The sequence below is a fragment of the Primulina huaijiensis genome, chromosome 17 (genome assembly GCF_012295235.1).
Source record: "Primulina huaijiensis isolate GDHJ02 chromosome 17, ASM1229523v2, whole genome shotgun sequence".
NCBI classification, from domain to species: domain Eukaryota; kingdom Viridiplantae; phylum Streptophyta; class Magnoliopsida; order Lamiales; family Gesneriaceae; genus Primulina; species Primulina huaijiensis.
Genome location: NC_133322.1, coordinates 16,201,234 through 16,214,135, shown reverse-complemented (window position 1 = coordinate 16,214,135; position 12,902 = coordinate 16,201,234). Strand labels below are relative to the sequence as shown.

The following is a 12,902-nucleotide window of genomic DNA, read 5'->3' as shown; positions in this document are numbered from 1 at the left end:
TCACATATATTGTATTTGATTATTTATGAACTAAATATTGACTATTCTTAGAAATTAACGAATCTTCGATCCGAGTCGATCATTATTCTTGAAATTTTAATAGAACTTCACACTAAGAAAGATGATTTCATATAAAACAGCTTCCACATTNAAATCATAGAAAGTTGATAGTTCCATTGCAGGCATTTTATTATATTGTTAAACTAATAAAAGATGTTGTTCTTTATGGGAACGGCCCATGTGAGTTGGTGTGCCCACAAAAAGTATTTAAACGGACTTCACAAGCCTTGGCTTTATTTTATTTGCAACTTGCAACTGTCAATTACAATTTCTAATTAGCCAAAAGCTTGTATGTCCCGGTCTCACGAATCGTATTTTGTGAGACGAATCTTTTATTTGGGTCATCTATGAAAAAGTATTATTTTTTATGCTAAGAGTATTATTTTTTATTGTGAATATCGGTAGAGTTGACCCGTCTCACAAATAAAGATTCGTGAGACCGTCTCACAAGAGTCCTACTCTTCTAATTATTGCTCTCTTTCACAAACACTTGGTTTTATTAAAATTTAAGACACAATTTCAGCATAATACTTTCCTCCGAATACTTTGAGTTCACATTGTCCTAAGTATTTTTTTAATCTTAAATCTAAAAACTTTTGATTTGTCAAATTATTATGAACCTTTAAATACATACACGATTATGATACTATCCTAAAGGTCGCATCTTATTAACCCTCAAATCGATTAATTTTATATTATGTTCTCCTATAAAAATATCACGAGGAGTCCGTAGAATCCAATTACACTTAGATTATTTGGCTACATGAATGAAATTCGGTCACGTACGTGTAACGAAAATCCCTTAAATCACCATCTTTAAAGAGGGTTCGAGTCATTTCTTTGAAGAACATATCTTTAGATTTCAGACACGATTATTTGAAAATATGAAGAAAAAATATGAATTTTATATGTTGAGGTTTGTGGCCATCGTCTTTATTCATAAAATTTTATATACATGTGACACTATGAAAATATGCAATTGTGACAAAAGTTTGTAGCTAGGAAATGTTACTTATACTGATCCCAATGAATTGCTATTCACATTTACTTTTTTTATTGTTCATTTTTTGGGGGTAACCCTATGAATGATGAACTGTATAATTTACCATTTCTATGAAATGATTATTTAAAGAAAAAAAAAATTAGGACCTAAAAGGAGCCCTATGAGGAATGCCCTTTCTTCTTCTTGCACTAGAAAGAATAGGAGGAGGTGAGATTGGGTATATTTCTTGTTGTGATCCTTCACGCAATTCTTGATCTTCTTCTTCTTCTTCCTCTTTCACTCTTCTTGAAATACCTTCTCCTCTTTGTATTGCTACCTTATTCTTTTCATATAATGTAAAGCTTGCATCCCCATTACTCTTTATTCCCACAAGCTTTTTTTTATTTAAAAAAAAGATGGAAAATAGAGACAAAAAATCATTCTTTACTCAAGAAAACCATGAATAAATGCACAATTTTTTGCATAGAAAAAGAAAAAAAAAACCCAATATAATGATTGATGGAGCCATCAAATTTATTTTTTTTTTACCAAAAATGAAAACTAGGGAAAAAATATTCTTCAGTAAAGAAATTGAACAAATCTTCACTTTAGAAATTATATAAATAATCCAAAAGAAAGTGATTAATGATGACATGCGAGTTCATCATTTTAATATTTTTCCAGAAAATTAAAAATTTTATTTTAGAAACCTATACACGACATTTGAACTAATAATTTTATTTTTAATATTGCTAGCACCAAATTAATAATGATGGATGCATTACAGGCCAAAAGGATGATAATGATGCCCATTAGTTGGTTATGAGAAGGTGACGAGGGATTTTAGAATATTGTGGCCATTTCTTCATCTGTCATTCTTTATCAATCCATTATAGGGTGTGACCGTTTAACAATTCCATAGTAAGATTAATTCCAAATTTTATAAAGTATTATTATAATTTCTTGGTAACACCTTACAATGATGATGATGATGATGATGATAGAGATTGTTTATGAAATTGCATCATTATAATATACTTATGCATTATTCGGATTTGGATTTGACGAAAGAATTTGAAAAGAAAATTTTCAAATTATGGATTTGAAATCTTTAACTTATCCAAATATACTCTAAAAGAAATATGGATTTTAACATAATAGTTTAGAGTGGGTCTCATATAAGACCGTCTCACGAATCTTAATCTGTGAGTCGGATCAACTCTACCGATATTCACAATAAAAAAGTATTAATATTCTTAGGATAAAAAGTAATATTTTTTCATGGATAACCCAAATAAAATATACGTCTCACAAAATACGACCCGTAAGACCGTCTCACACAAGTTTTTACCAATAGTTTAATATCCAACTATTTAAAATTATTTACCTATGGCTCTTGATCTTCATCCTACTTGTATCAAATCAATACTCAAAATTATTCTTAATCACATTTATTTATTTATTTATAATGTAATGTTTAATAACTTATATGCCAAAATATAAAAAAAACCCAATTGATTTTGATGAAAAACCGGAAGAATGTGGATCAAGAAAACACAAAATTAAGAGATAGAAATTGAATAGACTACTGACCTTACACCCCAAAGAACAAAATCGAAAAGTATCCAAAAGGCTCCTTCCACAAATTTCACATACATGAGAGACAGTCTTCCCACCTTTAGGCTGAGGCCTTTCATTCAGAAACAAAACCCTCGCGCTGTTTATTACATATGTCTGCACATCGTTTATCTCCAAAACCTTCTGAATCTCCGAAACCCTCACCACGTCGTGATACGAAGATCTCCTTATCTGTTCATATATATAATTCAAGAAGATGTGAAAGAGTGTGCGTGTGTGTGTGTAACTGATATGAATATTTACTGTGTGTAACGCATTACTTTTCGATGGCTTGCATTCGACGCCATTCTAAAAATATATCAAATGAATATCAAGATTATGGAATAATTTAGATGAAGGGATTCGTGCTCTTTTTAACTTTTTCGTGGTGGTTTTATGTGGATTCAATTTGTGGAGTCAAAAGTGGTTATAAATATTCTGGCAGAAGTTGTAACTTTTAACCAAGAATCTGAAATGACCTGAATAACTTGATGATCTTCGTGTTTGGATGACCTGCAGTAGAAGCAAAACCCATCGCTGTTGCAATCTAAGCAAAACATATTGCATTCGCTCCGGGCCGCATCCCCGTGAGTCCGGCAAACATTGAAGAAGGTTGTGTTTAGCAATCTTACCAGCCATGGCGGCACCAGCATTGTCTCCTGGAAACATGCAATGTCGAACTTAGATCAAAGACAGGAGGAGAAAATCATGGTGAACTGATGAAAAATATACATGGGAATTAATTAGTATACCATTGACGAATTCCGATTGAATCCCTCCAATGTTAAAAGAAATTTGGAGGAGGAATCTTGCAGAGAGAGAGGGGAAGGTGGAGAGGCCTAACCTAAAGAACCAGCAACATAGAATTCAAGAAAGAGAGGACACCTAGGGGTGACAAGTGCCTAATTTTCTGAAAAATTATTAGGAAATGTAGGGTCGAGATGAAAAGGGGTGGCTCAAGAATCTTGTGAGCCGTTAGATCTAAGGAGCTGGGGAAGGATTTGGCGCTTACGTTAACTAATTTTTGGAACTTCTTTGCGTCTATAGTGTGTGTAGGTATGAAGGGTCGGCCACTAAGCTACGCTATTCGCCTAATGGAAGCCAAGTTCCTTGATACGGCGTCGTATGCAAGGCATTGCATAAATTTTTGTTTTTATTTTCTTAAATGGTAATATTTATTTGTTGTTTTGTCTTATAAATGAAAATTTGTATTGGGGAGATTTGGGTCAACGACGTCCCTGGTCTTATTCAAATATTTAAAAAAATCTCATTTTTTTATTTTTTTTAAAAAAAATAAAAAAAATAGTCGTGGTCCTAAGATAGATATCAAATATTTTTAATAAAAATTGTCACTTTTTAAATTCAATTTTGACAAGAGACATCGACTCAATTAATCAGTCGCTTATTGGGGTAAATTGTCTTCACAACCTATGTGAGAAGTTGTAGAGTATGATATCTATATGTAAAATTGATAGTCTTTTGAAATCCTATATTTTTAAATTAAGAAAATTTTGAGTTTACACTTTAGGTTACACTAATACTTATATTTTATATGATAAATTAAAAAAATAACATTGAATCCATATTTTTAAAATCTTTTATTCGATATTATCCTTGAAAATGAAAAATGTCTGAGTGTGACATTAAGTTTACATGTAGCTAGCTTGACTCTTTAAATTATAGAGCATATTTACTTCACTTATATTTTATTTTAAAAGGATTTGTGAAAGTGATTTAAAAACATAAAAGTTTAAAAGACTAGTAATTAAATTATCATTAATTCAAATTAAAGAGTTTAATGTAATTTTAACTTTTCCAATGGAAGTTGAATTCCATTTGCCTTTTGTTAGAAAAATTGCTAAAAACAAAAATATAGAAGTAGGGAACGAAAACAATCTCGTAAAGATACAGACAGAGCGGCATCGTCAGGAGCCATCTTTATCTAATTATACTCAATATATCAATCTATAAATGAAAAATTTTCAAACCACTGTTGTTAGAACTTTTCAAGTTCGCAATCTTGATTTTGATGTTAACAAAACTTGTTATTGTGTTTCTAACATATTTACTCTAGTGTGAAGTTGCAAACAAAAGAAGCAAGCTGAAACTGAATTCTGCACAAACTGAAATTTTGGCGAGCTTTGATGTTTTGATGATATCTCCCAGCTGGATGATTCAAATGACAATCCGCCAATTTTCCTGATCAGAAAACGCAATTTGGAACAAGTCTTATTTCACGTTAGTTGGGAAAATTCTAATGTTATCATGGTCTAACTGATCGCTGAACGACCGAACTGATCACACAAAAACAGCAATTAGTTGGGTTTGAGCAGTTGCGATATTATGGTCATATCTCTCAGCTCGGTTATTGAAATGAAGCGATTCAGTATGCGTTGGAAAGATAAGACAAAGCTCTACAAATCATCTTCATAAGTCAAAGTCTGAATCAAAGCTTAAGATACTGATAAATGACGATGAAGCTACTGATTCTGCACAAACTGAAATCAGTTAAGCTGATTTCAGCACACCAATTGAAACTGAACCAGACCAGCTGAAACTGAACTGAACCGAACCGAACCAGTTGAACTGAACCAGAACAGCTGAAGACCAGCTGACCCAGACCAGCTGAAGACCAGTTGAACTGAACGACCAGTTGAGTTGATCAAAGTTGACCAGTTGACCAGAGTTGACCAGTCGGGAAAATGCCCAGAAAGACGAATTTGACCGTTGCAATTTCAGAAACAGTACAGAAACTTTCCAAACGGTCATATGCTTGTGTCTAACGTATATATCATTGTTGTGGCTTATAAATACAACATATTGAAGATCAATCAAGAGCTTTTGAAGTGAATTCAAAGCATGGGCAGTTAGCATGCATATATCAGCTAGTTGAGAGCACAAGCCCTTGTGTGAGGATACATTTGAGATGCACACTATAAAGGATAAATTCCTCACACACACAATCACTCACATATACAAGAGAGTTTGAGCTGAAAGATTAGTTGAGTGAGTCTTTACACAAAGACGTAAAACATTGTGTTTGTAGTCTTTGCATATGAGACATTAAACAATATGCTGATTGTGAGGTGCTGCCTACAATCTTGAGTGCTAGGAGTTCAGTTTAGGCAATGGGTAAGTCCTAGCTGAATGAGTTTGTACAAGTAGTTGTATAAATCAAAGTCTTCTAGTGAATCCTTCCTGAGGGGAAGAAGGGATTACGTAGGAGAATTTGAAATCTCCGAACATCCATAAACAAATTCATGTCTATTTATTTATTATATTTACTTATCGTTTTCATAGTTTTAAAGATGCATTGTTGAAGCATTTTATGTGTTCTTCAAATATCAAAATATTGCATACAAAGTGTTTGATAAAATGCTTCAACTGAAATATTTTTACTCATTCAACTTACATATATTTTAAATGTTTTACAAAATATTTAATCGGTTTCTACGAAGGATTATTTTGAGTGTTTTCCGCTTGATTTCATATCAAACTCGATTTAATTCATCGGTGTTCAATATTTCAAGAACGGAGCTATTGCAGCTCAACTATTTTCCCCCAAACCGATCCTAACAATTGGTATCAGAGCGGGTTGTTCTTGAAAGAGCATTGAAACTGTGGGGACCCGGGCTCTAACTCGATTATCTTTTGGGATTAATTGGATCTTTGCTAGAAAATGTGGGTCAAAATTTTGCTTTTAACATTTATTCAAATGTATATAAACAAGCACAAGACATTATAAAAAATACTGTCATCTTATTCAACTACAATTAACCTTCACATATTCGGCTACAATTAACAGACTAGTGTTTAGAAATTCAGTACATGTCTAGTAATAAACCACTAGTAATCTTCTACGCCCGTAATCTCCACGCTATCTCGATCTCTCATCCTCTGCGTGACCCCGATCCTGTCCCACCTGTTGTCATGCACACATACAGACACAACAACAGCCGGATACTCCGGTGAGAACAAATCCCAGTATAAAACATGTATACATGCATGTCATGCAAGTAAATACAAAATCATAACACATAAATCAGTAATTATGACACACTAGTGAATACAGATAAAACTCTTCAACTCTTATTCTTTGACTCGACTCATATCTAAGTCTAGGGATCCCGGTGTGAATAAGACGTAACAAGTCTCCCACCTACTCTCCCAATCGGGGTGGCGGTACGTCTTATTCCTAGACTTCGGTCATATCTGTATCGAATGTCTACAATCGGAGATGATCTGCTCCTATGCGTCGATACACCGAACGTCTAGTTTGACAATCTGTCAATGACTCCTATCTCAAATGCTTGAATATAAATCTATAAACAAGACATAATCATAATCAAACATAATTAAGAATCTAGTATGTGATTTTGGGAAACTCGTATCCAGTCTGAATCGAGTCATGTCTTCCCGTGTTCACATGAATTATACCTTTCGTGTCGAACAATCTTTCGTAGCCGAAGTCTCAAGTTCAAAGTGGCCAATACAAATCTGAAATGGCAATGTATAGATGCATTCTATCAAGACACAACTCAAAGCCACTCATATACAAATCATATTCAATCTCGGTAAAAATCGACGGCATAACGGCGTAATCTTTCGATAGCGGTCAATCCAACATCAATAATCTTTAACCAACAACTCATAATTCTCATCATAGCAACATCTACTATACTGAAATCTGTATATACTCAAGTCAAGACATGCTGGAATTTCATATAAAATGCATACGATATCATTTCTTCGATTCGGTTGTGAATAAACGTTATCCGATATCACAAGAACACATAGTCTAGTGTAATTCACAATTTCCCCGACATCAATATCTCAAATCATACAAGAACATAATAATACTTACATCCCCTTGAAGCTAGTAATGAGAGGAACACAAATCTAGCCTCGGATTCAAATTCGGTTAGCCGGATCTTGCAAAACCAAGTGTTGAAGATGAAAAGGTTGAAGGATTTCTCAGAGTTCCTCGGATGCAATTCTGAAGAAGAATGACTTTGGAAACATATATATTGCATGTAAAGTACACATGGCTTATTCTTTAGTCTGCACCTCTCGCGCATATGCGCGACCTCAACCGGCGCATATGCGCGCCCCTTCTCGGCGCATATGCGCACACTTCTCTGGACATCTCGCGCATATGCGCGGCTCTTGTCGCGCATATGCGCGAGACCTTCGTCTCAGCATCTCTTGGACTCACTCAGCTCGCGCATATGCGCGCCCACCAGCCGCGCATATGCGCGAGACCTTCGGGTCTCACACAAAATCTTTGCACATAATTACAACTCAATAACTCCAATCCAAATTCGACGTGCTCTATCTATAATCATATAAATGAATCAATAAATCGGCTCAGATTAACAGGATAAAAATCTCGGGTATTACAGAAACTGATTTTGATGTTTAAAATCGAAAATTTCAGATTTTTTACACATATAAATGCAAAACTGAATTTTCGTGCTGCTTGTAGCGACCATGGGAAAAATGGCATATCTCCTTGCTCGAGTGTCCAAATGAAAAACCGCTTTTTGCGTTGCAAACTAGACTTGTAGAGGTTTACAGCGGTATAAAATTTGGAGCCTAGTTATGCCCGAGAAAATACAGTTAATTCGTTGAAGGCAGAGCATATGTGCTGCAGCAGAAAATAAGCCATGGAGAAAATTGATTAGTTATCCTTCTTCTTTTATAATTTTCAAAATTTCAAAAATATAGGGGGAGAACTCATTAATATTTTAATGAGTAGATTATTTTTAAATATTGAGGGGGAGAAAATTTTGGGCTCAAAATGTTTTGAAAATGTGACTTTTTGATTCACACAAAAAGGAGGAGAAATATGTTAGTTGAGTTGATTGTTTATCCAAGTTTTATGATCATCAAAAAGGGGGAGATTGTTAGAACTTTTCAAGTTCGCAATCTTGATTTTGATGTTAACAAAACTTGTTATTGTGTTTCTAACATATTTACTCTAGTGTGAAGTTGCAAACAAAAGAAGCAAGCTGAAACTGAATTCTGCACAAACTGAAATTTTGGCGAGCTTTGGTGTTTTGATGATATCTCCCAGCTCGATGATTCAAATGACAATCCGCCAATTTTCCTGATCAGAAAACGCAATTTGGAACAAGTCTTATTTCACGTTAGTTGGGAAAATTCGAATGTTATCATGGTCTAACTGATCGCTGAACGACCGAACTGATCACACAAAAACAGCAATTAGTTGGGTTTGAGCAGTTGCGATATTATGGTCATATCTCTCAGCTCGGTTATTGAAATGAAGCGATTCAGTATGCGTTGGAAAGATAAGACAAAGCTCTACAAATCATCTTCATAAGTCAAAGTCTGAATCAAAGCTTAAGATACTGATAAATGACGATGAAGCTACTGATTCTGCACAAACTGAAATCAGTTAAGCTGATTTCAGCACACCAATTGAAACTGAACCAGACCAGCTGAAACTGAACTGAACCGAACCGAACCAGTTGAACTGAACCAGAACAGCTGAAGACCAGCTGACCCAGACCAGCTGAAGACCAGTTGAACTGAACGACCAGTTGAGTTGATCAAAGTTGACCAGTTGACCAGAGTTGACCAGTCGGGAAAATGCCCAGAAAGACGAATTTGACCGTTGCAATTTCAGAAACAGTACAGAAACTTTCCAAACGGTCATATGCTTGTGTCTAACGTATATATCATTGTTGTGGCTTATAAATACAACATATTGAAGATCAATCAAGAGCTTTTGAAGTGAATTCAAAGCATGGGCAGTTAGCATGCATATATCAGCTAGTTGAGAGCACAAGCCCTTGTGTGAGGATACATTTGAGATGCACACTATAAAGGATAAATTCCTCACACACACAATCACTCACATATACAAGAGAGTTTGAGCTGAAAGATTAGTTGAGTGAGTCTTTACACAAAGACGTAAAACATTGTGTTTGTAGTATTTGCATATGAGACATTAAACAATATGCTGATTGTGAGGTCCTGCCTACAATCTTGAGTGCTAGGAGTTCAGTTTAGGCAATGGGTAAGTCCTAGCTGAATGAGTTTGTACAAGTAGTTGTATAAATCAAAGTCTTCTAGTGAATCCTTCCTGAGGGGAAGAAGGGATTACGTAGGAGAATTTGAAATCTCCGAACATCCATAAACAAATTCATGTCTATTTATTTATTATATTTACTTATCGTTTTCATAGTTTTAAAGATGCATTGTTGAAGCATTTTATGTGTTCTTCAAATATCAAAATATTGCATACAAAGTGTTTGATAAAATGCTTCAACTGAAATATTTTTANGGAGTTATTGTAGCTCAACTATTTTCCCCCAAACCGATCCTAACAACTGTCAATGAGTAGTATATCCATGTTCTTGAAACATCATATATGTACTTTAAGTCATACTTATATTGTAGCTCAACTATTGTATCATATTTTGAAACATCATATATGTACTTTAAGTCATACTTATATGAATTAATTGTGAATTGACAAGAGATGATCTCATTAATAAAAAATAAAAACAAAAGAAACAATTTAGAAATTTTCTAATTATCCTTCGAGGCGAAAATAAGGAGGAGAATGACTTAGGATGATTTAGACGATCTTTATACTGTTAGAGCCTTTCGAGCCTACCCAATGCATCGTTTATATCCCTAGTATCCCATTTTGAGCCTATAATAAATCGAATGGAGTGTGTCAAAGGCATACAATCAGGCCTCATTCGTATTCATTTGAAATCCCACATCAACCACCCAATTTTAGCTCATACATTATTCTTCTGTCTTAATTTTAAGAAAAATGAAAGGGGATTGATGAAAAATATAAATAATTATAAAATAAAAGATGATGAATGAATGTTGTATGGTGTGGTAATTGATAAAAAAAAAAATTAAGAAAAAAGAAGATTCTAAAGGAAGGAAAAAATAGATGGGGGAAGATGAACGAAAGTATGAAGAAGATAAAAATGATAAAGGATGACATATAATAATAAGTCAGTTGATTAAAGCTGAATGATGAAAGTAGAAGGAAAAAGAAAAAGTTAGATGGAGGATGATGAAATTCAATAAGAGATAGAAGATAATAAATGTAGGAGTGCGCTATCAGATTAAATTTATTTATTTTCTCTTACTTTAAATATCTCTACTTTTTTTGTAGTCATGACTCGTGATCTAATATTATAAGCTTGAAAAGACCTATTGACCGGGTCATATTAATCTAACATTTACTGGAGAAAGATATGAAAGATGAGTTTATTGAGTGTTCCATGAAAAATTCAGAAACTATGAGCATTCCTTGAACTAAAACACATTTGAATAATATGTGTTTTGACTTCCACACTACACGCATCTCATTATGTTGATCTTTTCTAATGAATGCTTGAGTTTTGAATTTGTAAAGAAAGTGAATCTTATGATTTTCGAAATGTGATACTTTGATTGAGTGTGATGAAATTTGGTATGTTGAAAAGTGTTGATTGTGTCATTTATGTGGTAAATCATTGAATATTTCTCAGTTGTTTTTTTATTCTCTGATTTGTTCGAGGGCTAACAAAGGCTAAGTGTGGGGAGATTGATAAATCCAAATCTTATAAAGATTTTAGAGATTTAATTTTATAATATTTGTATTTATCTGTAATTATTATTCTTAATTATTTGCTTATTTGAATTAATATTCATAGAATTGAATAAAAGAGAAAAAAGCCTAGTTTTAGAGATAAGATAATTGTACAAGACTTCAAAGGCAACAAAATACAAAAATATATATATATATATATATATTCTCATATTTTATTACCTTGAGAATATTGAAGTTTTGGAAGAAAATCTGTGCAGATCTTGATAGAAAAGAAGCATCACATTTGAAAAATAAATCTCAACAATCTTATCTATGATTTTTGAACTCTACATGAGCTTCAAAGATTTGGAGGATTAGGCCCATTAAGAAAGATAAAAGACGGCATATATAAAGGAAAGAAGGGGAGGAAGAAAAGAAGGGAGAGAGCAACAATGAAAGAGAGGAGAGAGAATGGACGGAGGAGGCAAGAGACTACTAGGAAGACAATATACAACTTTCTCTTAAGAACTTGGAGGAAGAAGGAAGCTATTAGGGTTTGAGATAGAGGAGAAAGACAATTTCAAAGGAGGAATCACGCCAATCACATTGTGATTTTCTTAATCCTTTCTAGATTTTATTCATATGAATTCAAACATTGTGTCTTTGCTTTGTTTTAATTTTATGGAATAAATTTCTTTAGACTAAGACTACAATAGAACCAAACAATACTTTGTTTGATATTTAATTTATTTTCATTATATTATTTTTCTCAATTTTAATTATTAGTTGGTGTTGGTTTAATATTTTTTGTTAATAGTCTGATCAATTATTTACATGTTTGTTGATTAATCACGAATCGGAAGATGATTGGTTAAATATAACAATAAAGATCACGTCATCAACACATGGTTAAACTGACTAGAAATATGATTCTGTTTTAGTGTGCGGTTTTAGGTGAAAACTGAAATTCCACAAATCTTTAATGCATTTATATCTAATTAAATTCAATTAGAAATAATTGGACTGTTAGATTTAAATAAGTTTATTAACTCAAGGAATCGTTTAATAAAAAAATTTGGATTTCATCGTGATTGTCAAGAATTAAATAATTAATTGAATTTTAACACGTGTCAAAATAGTATAGTTTGATATCATTGTGTATCTTATTCATTTGAAGTTGACTCACTCCTTGATCTTTGAATCCGTCGTTTTTGGTTGCAGTTATATAATTTAATAGTTTAGATTAATAATTCATATATTATCTTTTTATTTATTTTGTCTAGCTTAAGTTAAGTTATAAAAATTCTAATAATTAAATATTAACTTCCGAGGGATCGATACCTGAACTCATCAACCATTTACTATAACTTGAACTAGTCCGCTTACTAGATTTATTCTCAACCGAAATCATTGTTCAATGGTCCCAAAAGAGTTTTTGTGTTTAGCAAAATATCATAAACAGTTTTGAAGAATAAGAATTAAATTATATTAACTTAGAAATTTTGATTAAATTTAACAGAAGCAAAATACGAGGTTAAGAAATGACAAAATTGATTTTTTTAAATGGAAAGTGTAAATTCCTTTATATATATTCTATAAAATTACAATCCAAATCTTCACTATCTTATTAAGATAAGATTTTTGTTTGTTATTGCTAGGATGCCTTTGATATTTTAC

At 32.9% G+C, this 12,902-nt stretch overlaps 1 protein-coding gene across 1 annotated transcript; it reads right to left on the bottom strand.

The window, feature by feature from the left end:
* Positions 1–1,186: 1,186 nt before the first annotated feature.
* Positions 1,187–3,628, bottom strand: LOC140963163 (protein RGF1 INDUCIBLE TRANSCRIPTION FACTOR 1-like). Its single transcript, XM_073422427.1, has 4 exons — positions 3,412–3,628; positions 3,139–3,318; positions 2,636–2,851; positions 1,187–1,436 (listed from the first exon to the last, which is right to left on the bottom strand). The coding sequence occupies exons 1-4, from the start codon at positions 3,412–3,414 to the stop codon at positions 1,203–1,205; spliced, it is 633 nt and encodes a 210-aa protein (XP_073278528.1). The 5' UTR covers positions 3,415–3,628; the 3' UTR covers positions 1,187–1,202.
* Between the last annotated feature and the right edge of the window lie 9,274 nt (positions 3,629–12,902).

Coding starts and splice junctions, on each gene's coding strand:
- LOC140963163 (XM_073422427.1), bottom strand. Junction 2,852..3,138: donor AAGATCATCAAGTTATTCAG/GTCATTTCAGAT, acceptor ATATATGAACAG/ATAAGGAGATCTTCGTATCA. Junction 1,437..2,635: donor TTTGTTCTTTGGGGTGTAAG/GTCAGTAGTCTA, acceptor AATAAAAAAAAG/CTTGTGGGAATAAAGAGTAA.